At 38.4% G+C, this 23,351-nt stretch overlaps 2 protein-coding genes across 3 annotated transcripts in view; one reads left to right on the top strand and one right to left on the bottom strand.

Annotated features, from left to right (window-relative positions):
- The first annotated feature begins 2,514 nt into the window (after positions 1-2,514).
- LOC111875448 (phosphatidylinositol glycan anchor biosynthesis class U protein) lies at positions 2,515-7,927 on the top strand. Its single transcript, XM_023871707.2, has 7 exons — positions 2,515-2,900; positions 3,119-3,318; positions 3,468-3,672; positions 5,765-6,020; positions 6,900-7,171; positions 7,261-7,403; positions 7,548-7,927. Exons 1-7 carry the CDS (start codon positions 2,756-2,758, stop codon positions 7,656-7,658), a joined length of 1,332 nt encoding a protein of 443 aa, XP_023727475.1. The 5' UTR covers positions 2,515-2,755; the 3' UTR covers positions 7,659-7,927.
- LOC111875447 (ribosome biogenesis protein BOP1 homolog) overlaps positions 7,264-23,351 on the bottom strand; it is a 29,812-nt gene continuing 13,724 nt past the window's right edge. The window contains exons 7-14 of one of the 2 annotated variants that reach the window (XM_023871706.2): positions 22,850-23,024; positions 20,443-20,652; positions 17,619-17,722; positions 16,496-16,669; positions 13,557-13,656; positions 11,919-12,114; positions 10,540-10,719; positions 7,264-7,350 (exon numbers count right to left, since the gene is read on the bottom strand). In XM_023871706.2, coding sequence (XP_023727474.1) covers positions 10,566-10,719; positions 11,919-12,114; positions 13,557-13,656; positions 16,496-16,669; positions 17,619-17,722; positions 20,443-20,652; positions 22,850-23,024 — 1,113 coding nt within the window. In that variant the 3' untranslated portion in view covers positions 7,264-7,350; positions 10,540-10,565. Of the gene's footprint in view, positions 7,351-10,435; positions 10,720-11,918; positions 12,115-13,556; positions 13,657-16,495; positions 16,670-17,618; positions 17,723-20,442; positions 20,653-22,849; positions 23,025-23,351 lie in introns of those variants that run through there. The other variant, XM_023871704.2, reaches the window with a different exon arrangement.

The following is a 23,351-nucleotide window of genomic DNA, read 5'->3' on the forward strand; positions in this document are numbered from 1 at the left end:
ATCCCGGGTCTACTCAAGTGGGATTTGTGGTGGACAAAGTGGCGCTAGGGCAGGTTTTCTCCGAGTACTTCGGTTTCCCCTGCCAATCTTCATTCCACCAATTGCTCCACAATCACCCTCACCTATCATCTGGGGCTGGTACAATAGGCCAGAAGTGGCCGCAGTACAAGGGACTTAGCCTATTCCACTAGCAATAAAATAAAAAAGTTACTTCTAGGTTGGTAACCCCTCTTAAAGTCATTTATTTCTCTACACAGGTTTCTAATGTTCTTGTTCATCAATGTTCATCAATTTTGTCATTCATATATTCTCTCTTTTTACGCCTGAAATGTCTGCTAGCTTCACATCTCATATTGTTCAGATCATCCCCATTCTTTTTGGGGGGGGGTTCCTGTAACCACTGCAATTTGGTTTCTTTCCTTTGATCTAATAATTTTGGGCATCTTTCATCAGAACCATGGCTTATGATGATTCAGTTCATAATAACCTAGACTTTCTTTGGCAGAAATTTTGAATGAATTTCAGAATTGTTATGAAATTTCCAGAATTAAATCTGTGTCACTTTCATCTTCAAGTAAATTTAAAGTACAATGTTTATAAAAATAATCCACACCCATAGAAGACCTAAGACACCAAACACCAGAATGTTATTCATGAAATCACAGAATTTAATGAAACTTTTTACACTGTATTTAAATAAAAAATTATACCTTAAGTATTTGAATACAATCATGGTAAATCCAGTGAGTTTACTAGAAACACAAATAATGTTAACAAAGTACATGTCCAATTTAGTTTTCAAAGGGTTATTACTTATCCCTCTGCCCTATGTTCCTCTCCACACCTAGCCTTTCTGTTAGTACCACTTCCTTCAAAAAAGGTAAAAAAAAAAATGTAAAGCTATCCCTGTAACAGGCCGTGGAAGCCCATAGGGTTGTGAGACGTAGAGGATCCCCACATTTTCTAGACAATGAGCTCACATGTGGTGGTGAGGTTGTCATAGTTACATACCGGCCACCCTTTACTCCCTGAGCGATTTCTGGTACTCATTTCTGTTAGAGGCCAAGTCGACCCCAGGGCCACAGTGCAGTTGAAAGCATTAGGTCAATTGAAAATTTGAATGATCTCATTGGGAATTGAACCCATGACCTTCTAGTTTGTAGCACAGTGTCTCAATCAACTATGCTACTGCATGCCCACACTTCTTTCTAAATCTTTTCCAATTAATCAGTCACTCCATCATCCCATGCTGCATACTGACTCATTAAATAACTTACAATATTTTAAAACTGATTACCATATCCAAAATCACTTTAAATATCTCAGACATAATTTAAATGAACTTTCATGGTTCTGACACTAAGAATTTAATCAACTGTCACACATCAAAATGTCCATTATCTGTAGCACCAAAACTACTGTAAACCAATAATTCTTCTAAAGAGAAATATCCCAAATTCAACGTATTGCAGAGAATCCAGATCTCTAATCTCAAAGACCTATTTAAGCTAAATTTAACTTTCATTTGTACCATCAATGCAAACTCCTTCCAGCACGACTTCTTCAACGTATTGCAGAGAATCCAGATCTCTAATCTCATAGGCCTACTTAAGCTAAATTTAACTTTCATTTGTATCGTCAATGCATGCTCCTTCCAACAAGATTTCTTCAAGCGCTAGGAATTTAAACCAGATATACTTACCCCACAATGCTATCTGTACCCGGAAACATACTCAGTTATTTGGTAACTACATTTGCAAAATACATCAAAAAATATTCGTCATAATTAGGAATTGTTAAACAATACTTTTTTTTGTGCGCAACTGCACACAGTGCAGAAGTCCAGAATATTAAACTTTCAAGCACAAGCATATGGGTCATTATTAGAAAAAACTGAATCTAAAGTTGGTAAACTTAAAGCTCTAAAAGCCGATACCGCCTTATAGTGCGAAGCTACGAAGAACGCGGTTTTCCAGCTCGCAAACCCCATGCTTCGGAGAGAACGCGACTTTTCTGCGAAGCATCGGCTCCATTCGAGGTCAAATCGCACGCCAAGCAAGTGCACAATAGGAGCGCGTGTTGCAACACAGGCGGTCGTATTTCCCTACATCTTCAACTTCCTAATGCCAATAACCGCCATGTGCAAACACTCCAAGGGCATTAGCCGATGTTAAAAAAGTAGCTACGCATGTCGCCCCTTGGCTTACTCTTCGTCTTAAGATGGAGACAAATACATTCCTCCGAAACGTCAGTAAACTACTACCAAACCATACGGCGTCACGTTCCAGAATACGGTACTCTTCTTTCCGTGTTTCTTCTTATTCTTCTTCTTCACTATTCCGACTTCGCTTCTTCTTTCTTTTCCAAGACCTTCCTCAGTCCCGGAGTATTTTGGTTTGGGCTGTATAACCTGTTGTTATCCATGAAAAACGTCTAATTTATTGTGTACTGATTGTGTCCATATTGCATTATCATGAAGTAAAATTTCAGGTTTCTAAACGTTGACATGGGTTGATTTTATTCAGATTCAGTTACCAGCACTGACATTCGGCTTCGCATAGTGTTTTGTTTACGTATTGAAATGTGGGGTGGTGTGAGAGTTATCAGGAGGATATGAGTAACATGTTAGATAATTTTATATGAAATTGGTCGATGGAATTTAGAAGGCTTAAATGACCCCTTTTAATAAATGGGGCTTTTAGTCCATTTGTGTCGATACTGTGACTAATCTAAAGAGATCATCTTCCGGTAACCTATGAAGAGCCAGCCTATGGATAACTTGGTATATTTGGAATATGCCGTTGCTGGCATTATACGATATTGGTTAATCAATTCTGATTATAAACAGACCATTGGAGATCGTGTCGAGATTTCGACGTCTTTAAATTCATGGAGAAAGGGTAATATATATCTGCATACAAATGCTGCTGATGTAACCTATGTGCTGTCTACTTCATACTTTCAGGAGATTATCCTGAGTTACTAACCAAGACCCTTGTTAATTCGTAATTTTTCTGTTTCTGTGTAATGTCTTTCAGCATCCCATACAAAATATAACTTGAACTTGATGTATCAAAGTAATCATAATTTCCACAATGCAGATTGATTTTTTTTTCAGTAACTGAAGGTGCTTATTTATATAGCGAAGGAATAAATCCATATGTGGGTGACAATTTCCATGAAACGCCATTGGGACTTATTGTATTTAACAAACTGATAAGTCATATACCACAGTGGATAGGGATCATCTTCATTGTTTGTGATTTGGTTACTGCACATGTGTTGTACCGTACAGCACAAACTTTCATGAGTGAGCTGGTAGGTTGATAAAGAGCTTAATTTCATGTGTAGTTAGAATTTTATATTCTCTTGGAATAGCTGAGAATTGCAGGAACACTGAAATATAAGTACATGGTTAGGTTTATGTCTGATAAAATTGGCCACTAATGTGTTATTTTCTTTTTCAGTTTTCAAGACAAATGAGGAAAAAAGAAAAATATGCCAAAGGCACAGAAACACTTCTTCTGAAACAGTCAGATCTTGTGTTACCACCAGTTTATGTAGCATCTGCATATCTCTTTAACCCATATATCATATTCAGCTGTGTTGGTCAGACCACAACAGTATTTGCTAATCTTTGCCTTGCATTTACATTTTTATTAATGATAAAAGGTTTGTTTTAAAATAGGTTCTCCTGCACTATTTAATTAAGTAGCATTATAGAGCAGTCATCCTTTAGAAACAAATAATTGCTCAGCTGGTAAAGAAAATTCGTGCCTTTTGTAGAACCCAAAGATTCATTACCACATTCACAAGGACATGCCACTGGTTCCCATCCTGAGTAAAATTAGTCCAGTCCACACCCTCACTGTTTCCTTTAGATGTTTTATTATTGTTCTCTTTATCTTGTTCTTCCAAATGTTTCTGCAGGTTTTCCAACCAAAACTTTGCATGCATTTCTCCTCTGTCCCATGCATGTCACGTCCTATTCATCTTCTTTGAACTGATTATCCTTATAATATTTGGTAAGGGAACGTCAGTTAGATTGATGTACAGTACTGAATCATGGGGTTTCTTGATTCTATAAATATCTGATGTCATATTTAACCCTTTTCTGCCTCCCCCAGTATATGATGTATGCAGAATATATGGTCATTATTTGATCTAGTACATTGAAATCCAAATAATTTCATCTTATATGATTAACCTTGAGAGAACATAAAATTTTATGTGGTTCATGATATTAAATTACTGCTAGTCATTCTTCCTTATTACAAATAGAATTAATAAGTTCATGGATCTCGGAATATAATTTTTCATGTCCTCCTTAAATCAGTCCTGCCAGAATTTAATCAGTACCTTGCGATTTACACCTTTTCAGCTTCGAGAATTTTGGTTTTATTGTGTATAATGAGTCAGATGTGTCAAATTGCATAGCAGAGTACAAATATTGTTTCTGAACATTATCCATTGTCTGTTTTTATCTAAAACACCATCCTATTTATATTTACAAACACAAAGTTTCGGAGACTGGATTGTTTCCAAAATGTTTTGAAATATAAACAGGATGGTGTTAAAAGTATGGAGATAGGGACTAGCTTTATCGATTGGGCCCAACTAAGTAGGTTTTACCTGAAGATGGAGATAGAATCCAGTTGAATTTTGAAATATACACAGGGCGGTGGATAATGTCCAGAAACATAATATTTGTACTATGTACCATCACAAACTTTTGGATCGTATGAATAGTAGAGTATTATTTTTCTTTCTGTAAAGGCTTGGGCTCTTGCTTCAAAATTACTCATAGCTGCTATCATAGTTCTGTTCACTGCAGATTTGAAAGTGTTAAGTAGTTTTTAGTTTCTTGTGGTGGAGTGAGACAGTCCACTTGGTACGTTGGCCACCATTTGGCCTACTGCACTAGCCCCGGATGACAGATGTGGAGCAGTCGGTGAAATGAGAAATGGCAGGGGAAACCAAAGTATGTGGAGAAAACCTGCCCCAGTGCCACTTAATCCCACATTACTTGACCTGGGATCAAACCTGGGTCACCATGATGGGAAGTCAGTGACTAACCACCTGAGCTGTGGTGTGGCCATGTTATTAAGTAACTAAGAAATAACACCATAGGAGGTGCAGGAGACGTACGTCAAAATTCTGGTCATCCTACTGTAGCTATCTAAGTTGAAAATCATACAGCTTTATATCAGAGACAGTCACAGTTTTTAGTGCAAGGTGATTTGACAACTTTTATTTCTAGATAATCCCCCCCCCCCTTTTTTTTAAAGTAAAGGAGTGTAGATGTGCATGAAATTCTATCTACAAAGCTGAAACCCTGCTAGCTCCACAAGGGTTTGAACCAAACACCAACAGGGTATAAATGTTGAGCCATTAATACAAAGAATAGTAGTGTGATGCGTGCGCTCTGAGTCATATAGTTCAGCAGGTCACAGTTCATATGCTTGTCTGCATCATAAGCCCTGCACTTTTTTCAAAATGAGTTTAATTAACATTAACAAACTTGTATAGTTCCTAGTGTCTGTGTGTTCAAAATTCAACTTTTTTTTTTGTCATAATTATACCTTTGGTCTATAATTACTGAATTGTAAGATTACATGTGCATCCAAAAATTTGAATTATTTTAATTTTTTAGTCAGTCTCTGCCTGGACAGATTATAAGATGATATTTAAACAGTTTTTGTGCATGTGCTGCACAGTAAAAATTTCCAGTTTTGTATAAATTAACATGTATGTATGATTTTAGGTCAGAGAATTGCTTGCTGCAGTGTATTAGCACTTGCAACATTGCAGTCCTTGTATCCAGCTACACTGCTTGTACCAGCATCAATTTATCTTGCCCGAGCAGAGAGTAGTAGTTCACTAGAAGATAAACAATCTCTACGAGCTAGTTCCTGCATTCTCACTGTTGTTACATTTATATCAGCTTTACTGTTGTTGCTGTATATATCATCAGAGTTGACTGGTGGCTGGGAATTTCTTCATGCAACCTACGGATTCATGTAGGTGCCAAAGAGGCTCCTTTGTATGATATTTATACTTCAAACTGTCATATCCCAGTGTGAAAAGCTGTACAGACAGATTCATCAGGATTTATCATGTATGATGACCAAACTGACTTCTGTGGCATGTCTGCTACTATTCCATCAAATTCTGTAGTACTTCATACTGTCACAAGATCATCTCACCTTTACATGTACTATTTCCTTGCTGTCATTAATAGCTGCACTGACTTTTCAAAAAGCTTGTTATGATAGTTACATGGATTAATGAATGAGATGGTTTATAGAAAATATTAATCTTAAAGAACTTGTGTGACTATCACAATTTGTTTCAGTCTTGCCTTGTCATAACTTGATGTCCATGAAGGCATGAAAGAGGTTAACACTGGCTGACATATTTGTAGCCAAATGTAAAACTTCTTGAGATCGTTTCAGGTTCAATAAAAGTGAGTGGAATGGTCTGAATTCCGCCTGAAAAGAAATTTGATGGCAACCTACTTCATCTAGCCCAGTTTCATACTATTTGTTTAATATTGCTTTAGTGCCTAGCAGTATTGTTAATCATTGATGATATGGGCTTTTTAACATGGTAGAACAAAAATTATGGAAGTTGGATAACTCAGTGCTAAAGTGTTGCTCGAACCAATTCAAGCATGTCAGGCAGTTTAAGTCTTATGGCCTTTAGAATGTTAGATGTTTAATCACTGTTTCCAGTGTGACATAAAAATGTTGTCCTAGTGATTTAAAATATACAGTACTTACTCACTAATGGAGCTGAGCCCTTCTTGAGGAGCGGCCAATTCTGCACCTACTCAAGAATTTCCCAGCATTTAAATATACAGTATGTGACTAATTAGTTGTATTAATGTTCTGTTGCAGTTTAAATGTTCCAGACTTACGACCTAATGTGGGCTTGTTCTGGTATTTCTTCACGGAGATGTTCGAGAACTTCCGTCTTCTCTTTATATGTGTATTCCAGATCAATGCTACTCTGTTATATTTAGTTCCTCTCACTTTCCGCCTTCATGATGAACCCATGCTGCTAGCTGCAAGTCTGACGGCCCTCATGGCAGTATTCAAGTCATATCCTAGTCTTGGAGATGTGGGCTTCTACCTTGCTCTCCTTCCCATGTGGAAACACCTATTCAATTGTGAGTTCTGATTCATACGAAATATCAGCATGTCATGTGAAACATTTCAGGCTTTGTTTACTAAATAATTTAATTTCTTGTTCTTATAGTTATGCAGCAAGGATTTGTTGTTGGCTGTTCCTTCCTCATTACATCTGCGATGGGTCCTATTGTATGGCATCTCTGGATTTATTCACGATCTGCAAATGCAAACTTTTACTTTGGGGTTACACTCGCATTTGCAACTGCTCAAGTAAGTATGAAATTCACTTCTGGAAAGACATACAACACCCACACATGATTTAAAATAAAATACTATGAACTGTGATGACTCGTTACACAAGTGTTAAAAAGTCTGGGAACTAGTAAGAGTTCAAGTGATGTTTCTTTCTTCCAGATCTTCCTTGTGACAGATATTCTGCTTGCATATATTAACCGAGAATTTTCACTTTACCATGGTCTGCATCATAAGGGTAGTGGGAAGACAACCAAATTAGTGTTAGAGTGAAGACAGAATAGGAATGCAATACTGTACACATATCTTCCCGTGAAGTGGTATGAAGCTGAAGAACTATACATTATGTGGACCACATCATGCAGTAGTTAGTCAAATTATGCACTTTACAAGGTACCAGTCATTCCACAGTTTTGCATTTCTTAAGAACCTAACACAGGCTTCTTAAGAAGAGTATAGACTTATATTTTAAATTTGTAAACAGCAAAGATGTGAAGTTGGACTTTTACATGACTACTTAATAAATAATATATTGCTTCAAGGATGGAGACTCATAATTCAAATTAATGTACAGTTTAATTTTCCTTAAAAATAGTCCCTTGCTGGCACTCCTCATATTCTATTATGCTCACATCGTTCCTTCACTAACTCGCATTCAGAACTGCACACAGCACTCGCTATCTGGATTGCCCCATCTGTCTCCCTTATAACTATTCTGCGTGGACCAAACGGAAAACAGAGCCCATGTAATGTCATTTACTTACTTACTCATGGAGCTGAGCCCTTCTCAAGGAGCTGCCAATTCTGCAGCTACTCAAGAATTTCCCAGCATTTTATGGAACCCGAAGGTTCATTACCGTGTTCACAAGAGCCCTCCACTGGTCCCTATCCTGCGCCAGATCAATCCAATCCATACCATCCCATCTAAGATCCACTTTAATATTGTCCACCCACCTAGGCCTTGGTCTTCCCAGTGGTCTGTTTCCTTCTGGTTTTCCCACCAATATCCTATATGCATTCGTCTCCCCCATTCGTGCTACATGCCCTGCCCACCTCGTCCTCCTTGACTTGATCATTCTATATATTTGGAGGAGAGTACAAATTATGAAGCTCCTCATTATGCAGTTTTCTTCTAACTCCTGTCACTTCATTTCTCTTCGGTCCAAATATTCTCAAACACCCTCAGTCTATGTTCCCCCCTTAATGTCAGAGACCAAGTTTCACACCCATACAGAACCACAGGCAAAATTAGAGTTTTGTATATTCCAATTTTGATGTGTTTGGAGAGCAGACAAGAAGACAAAAGGTTCTGGACTGAATGATAGCAAGCATTACCCGAGTTCAATCTTCTCTTAATTTCCTCCTGAATCAGGTTTCGATCTGTTATTGTTGTTCCCAAATATCTGAACTGTGCCTCATTTTCAAAACATCTGTTTCCTATCTTTGTCATGATTTTGCACTGCATTTTGGTGACGAGACAGAAACATATACTTAGTTTTCTCTGTGTTTACTTCTAGACCGACCTCTTTACTTGCGTCAGTTAAAGTTTGTGTGTTTTTCTTTATGGTATCGGCATAAGCCAACAGCTGATGTGTCCCATTTAATTTCAGTCCTATCTGGTTTCCCTGGACCTTCCTAATGGCATATTCTAAAGCAAAGTTGAAAAGGAATGGCGATAAAGCATCTCCTTGTTTTAGACCATTCTGTATAGGAAATTTATCAGACAAATGTTTACCTACACGGACTTTACTATACGTTTCATTTAAACACATTTTAATCAACCTAACTAGTTTCAAGGGATCCCAAACTATCAGAATACTGTACAATACTTTCCTCATCATACTCCCATTTTTTCTCCAATATCTGACGAACGCAGAAGATCTGATCTGTAGTTGATCTGTTATGTCGAAACCCACACTGATGATCCCCAATAATTTCATCTATATATGGATTTAACCTTGAGAGAAGAATATTGGACGAAATTTTGTATGAAGTTGATAGCAGTGATATCCCCCGATAATTACTAGTCAGTTTTATCACCCTTCTTGTGAACTGGTACAATAATACAAGTAGACTCCCTCCACTGATCAGGCAATCAGTAATTAGATTGTGGATCTTAGAATGTAATATTTCGCTTCCTGCTTGAATAAGTTTGCCGGAATATGATCACTACCTAGTGATTTATACCGTTTCAATTTTGGAATAGCACTTTCAACCTCAAAAGGGCTAGGATCAGGTCATGTAATGTCATTAAGTAATTATATTTTAGATGCACATATGACATATGCATTTGAGAAAAGCTTCAAAGCACTGTCAGTATATAAGTCTACAGTGCCCAAACTGTCAAAGAAACTAAAAAAAATATACTCACAAAAATCATAAATGTATTTGTTTCCTTAGACAGTCACCATTTGTTGTCTTGCATATCAATTCTGTATTCATTGTTACAGTAGCAATGAGGTGACCACTCACCTCTATTTAATGCCAAAACACAGAATGTGTAAAACTTTACCTACACTCCCTCGTACATCATCATTTGATGCCGCTTAGGCACAGAAACTTCACCTTTACTATGAGTCTTAATCACAAAATGAAATGATTCAGTGGCTGACATTTGCAATGAGCCTGGGACTGCAATCATAATTTTCCCACCCTAAATCATTTTGTCCTTTTAAACCTCATTTGCTGGCCATGAGTTGCAGTCACATGCTACTCTGTAACCACTACTGCATCAAAATCATGATTTCTTTGAACCGATGTATAACTGCCTTAATACATAACTCAAACTTGATCTCATTTTCTGAAATCATGTCTATTTCTGTTTTCCAAATTTCAGTAGTATTACTGCTTTGAAGAATTCTCATTTGCTTACATGTCCCTACTGTAAGAATAATCGCTGGATATTCATATATCCAGTTGTCATTTATTGGATACAAAGTAAACCACGAAGAATGTTCTGCATGAAAGTGCTTCCGTTTTAATTTGAGCTATTATGCAGCAATATAAATACATGGCTCACCATGTGAGACAGATTTAATGACTCAAAGTCACATGGCTCCAACTGCAATTTATTTGTATACAGGGAATTACAAATACCCTTCGGGGGATTAAAATATGAACAAGCAAGTAAGCTGTTCATTCTCTTCCTTATTACCTCTGACATATATGATCACTGTGGTGTCATGTGTACAGACGTATGGTTTTGTCAGCTCCACTGGAGAAAACCCAAGGTTGCGTTGGATGGAAAATGACATCAAATATGCCAAAGTCATTGTACGGTTCATGGTTGCTTAATCTCTTCAGTGGTACGATTAATGGATTCTGAAGGAGATCACTGAAAGCAAATAAGTACACCTTGGTTATTACAATTTGGTAAATCATATTTAGAACAGAAATGTAATTCATATTACATGCACTTTAAAGTGAAAATGGTAATGGAAAACATAACACAATTATGTAAGATTTGAGGTTTTCATGGCAGTGAACACAATTGTGTTAACACAATATCTACATGGCGCCACATCCCAGAAGACTGCTTTCTTCATGAGGGGATAAGGTGTAAATCAAGTCAAGATAATGGGCAGATATTACCATCAAGCAAACTTATATTTCATCTATGACATGTTCTTCAGGTGATACCTAATTTGCCCAGTGTTGGAACAGACTTAGTGCCATTTTGACAACACATCCTATATGAACCAGTGCAATGCAGTTTACTCTTTATAAATGCGAAGAGTGCTTAATGGTGAGCAAAATCTGGTTCAGTGTGAGTGAATACATACACACTACTTACATACTTATACATACAAAGGCTTTTATGTTATTCATGCATTCATTCATTCATTTCCTTTATTTTCCATATATCCATACAGGCAAAAATCCTAGGATGTGGAAATAGTCCATTTGATTATAGATGTATACATGTAATAGATTACATAAGTCACACAACTAAAATAACACACAATACAATATGGTTACAATATGCTATAAAGTGATCAAGAGTATGCAGTATCTTCAGGGGGCAACCACTACTCAAGGAAACTATACATAATTTACATAAAGATGTAAATATAACTGCAAATCCTTAAGATGTTTAAAATTAATAATATGCTGAAGTCAGCGATGAATGGAGGTAGATGCTTTTTATGCTGTCTTGTCAACATGATGCTGAAGATTACATTATGTGTGATAGGGGTCACAATCATCTTTAAATATCTTATTTATAGTCACATTACCAGGAATTGAATCCTGATTCCTCCAGTCATCCAACCCATGGCCTAGTCACTACACCGACTGAGCTATGAAGTTCTTTCTGTGTTAAGTATGAACACAAAATCTGTGGCTGACTGAATCAAGTTATAGACTAGACATTAACCCAGTCTCCTCAGTATGGCTAAGTACCCTGCTACAACTACACTGCACCGGAGATTGTGTGTCTCCATGGTCGTCATATCGTTCCCTGTAAAATTACAACTACAAAAGAAGTTTCATGGAGGTAAAAACATTTCATCTGTGAAAGTACAATGTACTTACTTGTATACCATTCCATGACAAATAATAAGGCTACGATCATCTGACCCTGATGCAAATAGAGGGTACTGCTTGTGGTATGCTACACCCCTCACTGCTGTTCCATGTAGACGCAGTGTCTGGTATGGTTTCGTTGAGAGGTCTAGGTCAAACCATAACATTTTGCGGTCGTATGTTCCAACCAAGAGGTTGTCTCCACCTAGAAGTCAATAATCATTCATCTAATATAAACAGCAGTAGCAACATGACATGTTATGTTCCTCTTCTGATAACAAGCATCTGATGTCTACCTTGATTTCAACTCTTCACACTATATTATAAGTGCACACATTGGACTATACCCCCACCGAAATTTCAAGAGCAACTTGTTAAAAACATACTTCACTGTAAATGTTTAACTTCAATAACCTGACCATCCCCCTATCTAAGCTACAGGATCAGCTGATGTGGCATCACTGTTCCTTTTAAATATTTTCGCACCAGGAATTGATCAACAGCTCTAATTATAAGATACTAAGCTTGATAGACTCTTCTCCAAGTATAATTAGAATGATCAAATAAAGGAGGATGAAGTGGGCAGGGCATGTAGCATGAATGGGGGAGACGAGGAATGCATACAAGATATTGGTGCGAAAGCCAGAAGGAAAGAGACCACTGGGAAGACCAAGGTGTAGGTGGGTGGACAATATTAAAATGGATCTTAGAGAGATAGGATTGGATGTTATGGATTGTACTGATCTGGCTCAGAATAGGGACCAGTGGAGGGCTCTTGTGAACATGGTAATAAACCTTTCGGTTCCATAAAATGCTGGGAAATTCTTGAGTAACTGCAGAATTGGCGGCTCCTCCAGAAGGGCTCAGCTCCATGAGTGAGTATTTTTCTCTTTATTGCTAGTGGGGTGGGACTAAGTCCCTTGTACTGCGGCCACTTCTGGCCTACTGTACCAGCCGCAGATGATAGGTGAGGGTGATTGTGGAGCAATTGGTCGAATGAAGATTGGCAGGGGAAACCAAAGTACTCGGAGAAAACCTGCCCAGCGCCACTTTGTCCACCACAAATCCCACTTGACCAGACCCGGGATCGAACCCAGGCCGCCGCGGTGGAAAGCCAGTGACTAATCACTTGAGCTATGGCGCGGCCTCATGGGTAAGTAAGTACTAAGCTTCATAGAATAACAATATGCTGATCTTATCTAGATGAAATATTCTGGGCAAGACTTGCTTATAGAAAGCAGACTTCATCATAAAAACCTAACCATTTTCTTCAGCTGGCAAGAGAGCACCACAAAAGCCATCATCTAGTACAAAACTTAAGTTCAACATTTCTTTCAGTCACAAACTGACAAAATGCAACAGTTGATGGTTGAGTAATTTGCCTCTCAGATATAAAATAAATATTGACAGACTATTTCACTAATAGCTGTTCTTTCCACATTACCACCATACACTCTTTTTTTTCCATGTACAGTTTGTAATCTTCCCTTGTACTGATATGCAGCCCCACATTCAGAAAGTTTAGATGTATGTATGGAAAAATCAAATTGCCTTCTTCCAACTGTATTTTTAACAATTCCTTATTTGTAAAGCTGTTCAGCACTGTAGATATATACTATACCACAAAAAACATCATAGAGGAATTACCTGGATGGATAGCAATAGATGAAATCCACTTAGAATTTGAATGTAACTTCTTCACTAATTCTTGTTTAGCCAAGTCATAGACTCGGACATGCTTCTGTGTCTGCAAAATAAATAAAAGATCCTAAACTTCCACAGTACAGAAATAAACTGCATTTTCATGTCATCTATACCATTCTGTTTTCGCCACGTCTGTATACATCACAGTCCTCCTCCTCCTCTTGTTCCCCTAGAGCTGTAAACTCCTGTCTCACCAGCAGGGATCTTTCTTACCTCTGCAGTTGTCCCATGGCTTTGGCGTAACTTCCAATTTGTGTGTCCCTGTGGGGAACTAATTGCCCCTACATGCAAGTATAGGTGCAGAGTCTGATCATGAATCATGCACACTCACGCAGTGGCTCATTAGGGGCCCAGATGGCACAGACACTCTGACAGTTGCATGATTATTGGTTTTGCTGTGTCAATCTGACATGTTATCACTGACTTGGAGTTATGAAGTAATCAACCAGAAGTATTCTGAAGCCACATAGGCCTATGCAGATATATGTTTGCACTGCACAGAGTGGAGAGTCATGGGCCATTATTTCTATCATAGGGACCTGAAGTCCACACTCATCAGTGGTGCAGGATTTGCCAATGATGTCCTGGAAAGGTTAACTCCTCTCAGTTATTTCATGGGACCTGGTCATGGCAGATGTCCCCACACTAGCACACACCAGAAGATTTGAGCATCCTGTCTTCTCTTTCTCTCTCCTATGGCAGGCTGATGCCAATGGTTCCAGAAGGAGGACCTTTCCATCATAGCTCCTACAGACTTAAAACCACAATCATCAGCTTCTAAATGAGACTACAGTAGTATTAAAGCCAAGAGAATAGTCAATATTAAAATGCTGGCACCATGGTTTATAACATTCAAACTGCAGAGTACCAAGAAGACAATGAAATATATCAATCCCTTTTGCACACAGAACGCCCTAGATGCTGTTACTGTGAAAGTCATGCAAGAATCCTGATTGAAGAATCATACACTTTTAGTGGATGTTAACAATGATCAGCAAGCACAGACTCCACTCAAAGTGCAACTCTCTGAATCCTTTCCTGTCTTGGTGAAGCAACATGTCTCCTTAAAATCCTCCAGGTAGTCATTAGCACCGACTGTCTGGATGAGATGACAAACAAACTCAGTTCTGCCTTTGCCAATTGGCCCACGTCAAGAGTGTAAAGGTTAACTGGGAAGAGCAATGGAAACCACTCCCTCTTCAGATGGTGTTCTTGACACTCAAAGCCCCTACCCTGCCTGTGACCATGAAAGAGTCAGTATATGAGTGCAAATCCTAAATCCAATGTGATGTTCTCACTGTTGGCCATCTGGGTATACCCAGCAATGATTTATGTTCAGCACTGCATTTGTGGTGAGAGTGGGCATGGCGAGGCACCCTGTCCCAAGCTCACTGTGTAAACTGTAATGGAGCCCATCCTTCTTACAAGAGCTGCCCTGTGTTTCTCAATAAGAAATTCATCCAGGAATTCAAGAGTGCAGGAAAACCCCATTTGTAGAAGAATGGAAAAAGTTCCTCAAGAGCAAACCTAGGACCAGAAATAATCATATTAACCAATTCTTTGTCAGTATCAGTGGACACATACAGATACAGTCCTGACATCTGCCTGGAGAGACTGCCAAAACAACTAAACCTTAGTCAGGATAGCTGATGACCCAACTGAGATTTGTATCGAGCACCTCCTGAATACAAGTTTAGAGCGCTACTTACAGACTGGCCTGTCTGATTACACTGGTATCAAGCCATGTAAGACTGATATTGTAACTGGGTTATTCTAAGACTGATAACTTATAAAATAATAATTAATATTGTTATTTCCACATACAAATATTTCAGGTCATGTAATATCATCACCACTTATTCACATAAGTGTGCACTTGTGTTTATGGCACTCAAAGTTACATGTTCACATGATAGCCTGTAGCATTCCAGATACATATGAGGTATGTTAACAAAGTAATGAGATTAATTTTGTACAAAATCATTTATTCAATTATTCATCTAAATCAACACTGTCCGCTTCAAAATAACATCCCTCTGATGCAACACAGTTGGCCCAGTGAATTTTCCTCGTCTCATGGCAGGATTGGAAGTCAGCTTCTGTTAGGGTCTTGATGGTGTCAGTTACAGCCTTCTGAATGCTGTCAAGTGTTTGAAAGTGACAGCCCTTGATTCTCAATTTTAATTTTGGAAACAAATAAAAATCACAAGGTGACAAATCTGGAGAATAAGGAGCCTGCGTAAGCACAGGAATAAACTTTCTTGCCAGAAATTCACAAACTGATAATGTTGCTTGCGTGGGCTCATCATGATGAAGCTCAAGGGATCCAATCGTCTGCAATTTCCATTCAAAATTGCATCGCCCTATTTCTCAGATGGTCCAGAACTTCAAGACAATATTTCTGATTCCCGGTGACACTAGGTGGTACAAATTCTTTACGAACTATCCCACAAGAATAAAAAAAATGATGACCATTGTCTTGATTTTTCATTTGCTCATGCAAGCTTACTTGGGACTTGGAGACTGTGGTGTGTGCCATTCCAGAGTCTGCCTCTTGGTTTCAGGATCATTTTTGAAAAACCAACCACTGTCACCTGTTATGACCTGATTCAGTTCTGAGCTGTTGAAGCATTTCTGCCTACGCTTTGTTTCAACACACTTCTTGATCGTCACTGAAATTTTTGGAACCACCTTTGCACACATGTGTTCATGCTAGCAAGTTCAAACTTGGACTGAAGGTACAAGAGGTATGTAGCTATCATCTCATAGTGGTCTCAGCGCCACAGTATTCCCAGTTCTCACACTGTAAAATTAATCTCATTACTTTGTTAACACACCTCATACTATAAATAATTTCAAAGTAGGGAAATGCTGTGTCTTACCGCAACAAAGAAAAATGGGCGTATAGGATGGAACAGCACACACTGCACCAAGCCTTTTGATTTGCTGAATGGAACCTGTGATCGTCGCTTTGATAACTGATGGATTATCACCGAACGATTTTGTCCTTCAGGCATTACAGTAGCAAAGTAGTCCCCTCTCCCATGCCATGCGACCTACATAAGAGGAAATTCTATAACAGTACTGCAATGCCATCATCTTACAACTTTCTCGCAAATTAACGAGCCACCCAGATGGAACAATGCTCCTAAATCTTTCTGGTTACAATGATTCAGACTACTAGCGGAACTGATGTGCCTGTATCATAATACAGTACAAATAAAATTTCCCTAGACTACAGCAGATGCTGGAAGTTCCTTTTCACAAATAGAGTAAATGTAAACCCTGAAACCCTGCTCTCCTCTACAAGGCATCTGAAAGATTTTCAAGAGGAATGTTCCCACCTAGCACCAATTTCATTCATTTTCTCTCCAGTGTGCATTTGTAATTTTGATTCAGCTACTTATTTTTTCTATTGCTAGTGGGGGTGGTACTACATCCCTTGTACTGTGGCCACTTCTGGCCTATTGTACCAGCCCCAGATGATAAGTGAAGGTGATTCTGGAGCAATTGGTGGAATGATGATTGGCAGGGGAAACCAAAGTATTCGGAGAAAACCTGCCCCAGTGCCACTTTGTCCACCACAAATCCCACTTGACCAGACCAGGGATCGAACCCGGGCCGCCACGGTGGAAAGCCAGCAACTAACCGCTTGAGCTATGGCGCGGCCATTCAGCTACTTCCTTTGTCCAGTAATGACAAAACTGGTGCTACACTTCAACATTCTCCTAACAACAACAAAAACAACAACAGAGAGCATTTCCAGCAACTGCTTTAAACTCAGTAAGTTTCATTTGTCATATGTAAAGATACAGGCCTGCTGATTAAGCTAGCAGTCCAAATTCCTGTGGCCAGACTACTCACAACAATCATCAATCTTCCACCTGGGCAGTTCGATAATTTGTGATAAGATTTATAATCATGCTGAATAACATCCTAACATAATGAACAATCACAGCAGACTGATTTTTCCTGCAATGATTATTGTCTTTTTCTAGAAGTTACCTGTTTTACTTCCTTGAAGTGATTGATTATAACACGAATCCCATTCTTCCAAACATCTTCAGAGGCCTGTTCCCACTGTACAGCTGTCTTCACCCTTTCTGACACTGGAATGAAAGCAATTATCCTATTAATCAGTATGTATGTATGTATGTGTGTGTGTGTGTGTGTGTGTAAGGGGAGGGCCATAAAATTCGGCCCTCGCACTGCGACCTTATTGTGCTTCCCCTTTGGATTAACCCTTCATTAATACTACATTTCAAATTAAACTCTTAATCAGTAACTACAATGTGGGACAAAGTTTTTCCATATGTAAGACAATATGAAGTCCTACGGAAACTATGAGCAATTTGTTCCTTATTAGGAATTCTTTACATCCACAGTATTAAATTTATGTAAAAAAAAGTAAAAAGTTGAGGTATCCCTGTAACAGGCCATGGAGGCCCATAGGGTTGTGAGACGCTGAGCCTCTCACATTTTCTAGACGATCGGCTCACAGATGGCAGTGAGGTTGTCTTACACACCGGCCGCCCTTTACCCCCAGGAATATTACTGGTATTCATTTCTGTTAGAGGCTGAGTCGGCCTCACGGCCATAGTCCAGCTGGAAGGATTAGGTAAATTGAAAAAATCCACCTCATCGGGATTCGATCCCATGACCTTCCGGCTTATAGCATAGTACCTCAACCGACTACGCTACCGCATGCCCCCATTAAATTTATGTAGCAGTCTGAATTATACAATCACATTTCCATCCATATGAGTCTGAATAGTACAATTTCATTCTTAGTATTATAAGAAGCACACTATGAGCAGTTCCCCATGGAACAGAAAATCATGTCAATTATTACATCAAAATTTCCCAAAAATTTGTGCCAAAAAAGAAAAGCATGGATTAGTTACTGAAAGGGAAACTGCAAGTTCAATTAAAGATACATCATTTGAGACACAATGAATGAATGAATGAATGTATGAGGGGTTGGCCTTTTTCGGCCCTTGCACCGCGACCTGTAGTGGTCTATTGTGCTTCCCCTTTACTGATTATCCCCTCAGCAGTCTCGTGTAACCGCACCATGCAGGAACCTCAGCAATGTTGTTGATTTACATTCCTAATTACAATGTACTACATGTAAACGAACTGTACTACTGTTAACAAACGATGATACAGAATTGACCCCAGCACCAGTAGACGCCAAGGACGACATCTGGTCTTTCTGAGGGACAAGCAAGCTGCAGGTCACTTGAAAACCCAGAATGGAGCAGGAAGTATCCCGCTGTGTTTTCTGGGAATTTCAATGCTTAACTTCGACGGTGCGAGTCTTTGAAAATTTGAGACTCGACAGATACGAGTCGCAATAATTTTCGGAGGGGCGTACCGAGCGATCGTTAGCGTACCTTCATTTATTTGAGAGCTGTCAGAAGGACCGTCTTGTACTTAGGCCCAAATTAACATGGATCTTGTTAGGGATTGGCTGAATGCAAATGAGAGAAACACCCAAATCAGCAAAATTTCAGAGGAGAGAAAACCAGGCGTTCCTGCTTTCTGTCAGGACTTCTGCCTCTCCAGAGCAGTCAGTCATCAAAAGGGAGTAACAGGAGTGAGTCGTAAAAAGGGAATAACAGGAGTCAGGAGTAACCTCCCAGATGTTAAATCGGTGTTGGCCTAGTCCGGCATACAAATTCAAAGTGCTACCGCCTTGTAATGTGTAATTCTAGCTCATATCTACAATAAAGAGCAACAGTGTTGAGTGAAGTGTGAGTTTTAAGTGTTTTCTCTCTCCTTGTGTGAGCAAGGCCCAGAAGTCGCCCTGAGACAGAATCTCGTCCTACAGTCTAAGCAGTCGGAACCCCAAACGTCTGCCTATCCATAACCCCACTTTTGTTTTCCCCGTTCCAAATTCATGGATTTCACCCAAGTCCACTGGCGTCCATACAAATCCAAATTCAGAGTAATCCCACACCCTACCCTGAACCAAACAGCAACAAGGAAGCAGCGGATGAAAGTGACACCAAATGTGAGGGCGGCCAAATAAGTGACGCCCATCGTGAGGGCGGTAAAACCCGTGCTTCGAATGAAGCACAGGATTTTGTACATGGGGGCATCAAAATAGTCACTTGGTTCAATAAAATATTGACCCAATTGGCGCAATCTTAAATAAGCTAAGGCCTCACATTCACACAGGATATGTGTGGCTGTTTCGTTTTCTTCTTGACACCTCTCACAAATGGGACTATCACTTAGTCCCAGTTTGAACAGGTGTCCTTTGAGGTGACAGTGTCCTGTAAGTAGTCCCGCCACCCATCGTAGGTGGTTCCTGCTTAACTTCAACAGTTCCTTCGCTCTTTTAGTAGAGGTTCCTCATATGAGTCCCTTTTCTTGCCTGAGTCCAGTCAAGGATCCCCAGTATTTGTGTTGCATGTTTGTCCAGTCCCTGATTGCCTCTCTGGCAACTCCTATAGAGATGCCACAGGCTGGTTCAGGTCCTATGAACGGATGTTCAGCTCCAATTTTGAGACATAAGGTTTTCATGGAACAGATTTACGTGTATATTGTAAAAAGAAACTAAGTTTATGCCAGAATTTCATTAGGAAGGGCATAAGAAATTACAGATTAGTATCTTCTGAATTTACAGTTGGGTGAAATTCTTTACAGTCTAATTTCATTAGTGAAAATAATTCACAATAAAACAAAATTAATTGCCCTACCAATAAAACATGATGAATGGGTGCACATTAAACAGGAATGAGAGAAGGGTCAAAAGATATGAATATCACAGAGCTGAAGCTATCTTAATGAGGAATACTCATAATGTAAGCTCAATCCTTACCAACAACATCCTGTTCTGGTGCCTCCTCCAGTAGCACGTCCGTCTTAGAACATACCAAATGATCCCCTACCCCTGGGTTAACCAAGAGAACTTTACGATCTGCTGCAACGGCGATTAGTGCCAGAGCCTGATTTGGACACCAACTAACAGACCGAACTACACCACCCACAGGAATTGTACGAAGGCAACGTCCAGTAGATATCTCCCACACTGAAATGACATAGACATGAGAATCCATTCAGCAGTTTGTGTGTTCATGCAAACAGATACAGAGAGAGCATATTTAACAGGTGCTCTACAGGGGAGCAGAAGTGCCTATAGAATCTCATTTTATAGTCAGGTAAATGTGGCAAATCACAGAGAAAATAAAATGAGGCCATCTGTTATTATAATAACATAAGTAAACAAAAGAGGGTAAGAAGATGTACAAACATGAATTTTCACACAGCACCCAATTCAAACCTTATGTAATATAGTTTCAAGGATATTTCAATTCAATATATATGGATAAATACCGTCTTAAGTGCAACAAATTTTTATTGTAGTTTTTACTTCTTTTCCTCCTCCACACTACATGTTTCGGCCCTAAATGGCCATCATCAGGTGTGTATCACTCACGTAGCTGTTACACTGCTTTTTAAAATTTACAATTACCAGTCTTTCTAATTGTATAAAATCTTTGTTAATCTACACGCGTCGATTTGATTTTTAAATTAGCACTTTTTAAAACTTAATTCAAGTTAAAATGTCTATAAGATCTCTGTTCTTTCTTTTTCAATTTTTAGTTAAAATTTTTTCAGGGTACATGCCCTATATCTACGGTGCTGCAGCGGCCACTTCTTGTTTTTATCGTTGTTCATGTGTTGTTCAGTGTAGGCGCTCTCTGTGTGTGTCGCTGCTTATCTTTTNAAAAGAAAGAACAGAGATCTTATAGACATTTTAACTTGAATTAAGTTTTAAAAAGTGCTAATTTAAAAATCAAATCGACGCGTGTAGATTAACAAAGATTTTATACAATTAGAAAGACTGGTAATTTTAAATTTTAAAAAGCAGTGTAACAGCTACGTGAGTGATACACACCTGATGATGGCCATTTAGGGCCGAAACATGTAGTGTGGAGGAGGAAAAGAAGTAAAAACTACAATAAAAATTTGTTGCACTTAAGACGGTATTTATCCATATATATTGTGTGAGTGTAACAGGATGCTGAAATATAATATTATATTTCAATTCACCTAGTATCTCAGCTGCCATGCAAGTGTTTGTTTGCCACTTTAGAAAAGGCAACATTTTCTTGCAGATACAATGGAAGGGCTTATTACTGAAGTTGGGAACAAAGATCTTTCCTTCTAGCCTTTCCTGTACTGCCATGCTTTCACATTTCTGTCCTTCAGTCAAAAAACCCAAATATGTGAAGACTAACAAAAATGTGAAATTTGCAAACAGAGACCCAAATGATTTTATTGCCTGCAGCTGTTTCATGGCACCAGAGAATGTGAAAATATTTCAACTGTTACAAGCAGGAATGATTTATAATGTAGAAAAATGTGAAAAAGCTGGAAACAATTATTACAGTATGCATCAAAATTACAAGAAAAAATTAAGAATAAAGTACAACATTTTGTCTAAATATTTTAAAATCTTACATTATAATATTCAACACTACACTCTTTGCTGATAAAAACTAACTTTGTTCCATTTATTTATCATAAAAATTAGATACAGCGTTTTTAAATACAAAGTAAATATCATAACAGGAATGGACATTTATACTAAGAGCAGCAATGGGCATTTAAATAAACTCCAGCCAACTCGAGCTAACACCATTTGAAAAGTCCAGCGTTTAAAGGTTAAATAAACAATAAATAAACAAGTAAATACAAGGATCTGCCTGGACTTTTCACCCAAAGAGTATACATTCTTAAACGTTATATTTTTCCCACGTAAAGCAGTTACCACCAGTGGCTGACATTGTCAAAAAGAATCATGTGTTTGTACTTTATTACGAAATGTGATTATTGACTTTTGTCAGAACCTGTAAATATAACATGGAGATATGCGTCCAAATTTAGGTCCTATATTGGTTTCTCAAACTGGCATTTCAGTAATAAATTTTACTAGTACATTAGGCATACATATTAAATTTTAGAAAAACTAATACAGGTTTAAGTGGAGATTATTTAAGTACCTTAACAGATGGTAACAATACTGTTCCTCTATTTTAAATTTTAAACTTGAACAGGACCCAAAAAAGTCTGTGAACAGTTTGAATTACATATTTTTGTAGACTCATATAAATAAAACTTTGCAAATAGTTAATACCCTTGACTGTTCAGACCAGTTATTCCAAGTCTTACCCCTAATACTAAAATATGCAAATTAATTAGTTGGTTAACTGACATTTTACCTTTAACAGTTAGGTCATCAGATCCAGAGACCATGTACTGCCCTTTAGATTCAACAGTTATGGAACGAACCATATCTGTATGACCCTCATATACCATGGACATAACAGTTGGGAATGGCTGCAGATCCTTAGGGTTTGGCAACTGAGGCAATAAATCTTCAGGTTGAATAGTCAACTGCAAAATAAATTAATAAAGTTATGTGACATATAAAGAGATCTGAACACACAAAAAAGTGACCTTAGTTTTGAATATCCATATTTAAACTCTCCTGACCTTCCATAACACAGTGGATTTCACATATCATTAGACATCTTCCATGGTACAACACACGACATCCCCATTACAGTGGGGCTTGTCCCAGAAAAGTGACTGAAGAGAATTAAAATATTTTAGCTACACCTCTTCAGCTTTTACATATTAAATTGATATGGGTATGAATAGTGAAATGCTACATTTGGAGCATGGTTTTGTATGGGCTGAAACTTGGACACTTAGGGCAGT

The sequence above is a fragment of the Cryptotermes secundus genome, unplaced genomic scaffold (assembly GCF_002891405.2).
Source record: "Cryptotermes secundus unplaced genomic scaffold, Csec_1.0 scaffold304, whole genome shotgun sequence".
In the NCBI taxonomy this organism is placed as follows: Eukaryota; Metazoa; Arthropoda; class Insecta; order Blattodea; family Kalotermitidae; genus Cryptotermes; species Cryptotermes secundus.

Coding starts and splice junctions, on each gene's coding strand:
- LOC111875448 (XM_023871707.2), top strand. CDS start 2,756: ATGAAGAGCCAGCCTATGGATAACTTGGTATATTTGGAATATGCCGTT. Junction 3,319..3,467: donor AAACTTTCATGAGTGAGCTG/GTAGGTTGATAA, acceptor TTTCTTTTTCAG/TTTTCAAGACAAATGAGGAA. Junction 7,172..7,260: donor GTGGAAACACCTATTCAATT/GTGAGTTCTGAT, acceptor TTGTTCTTATAG/TTATGCAGCAAGGATTTGTT.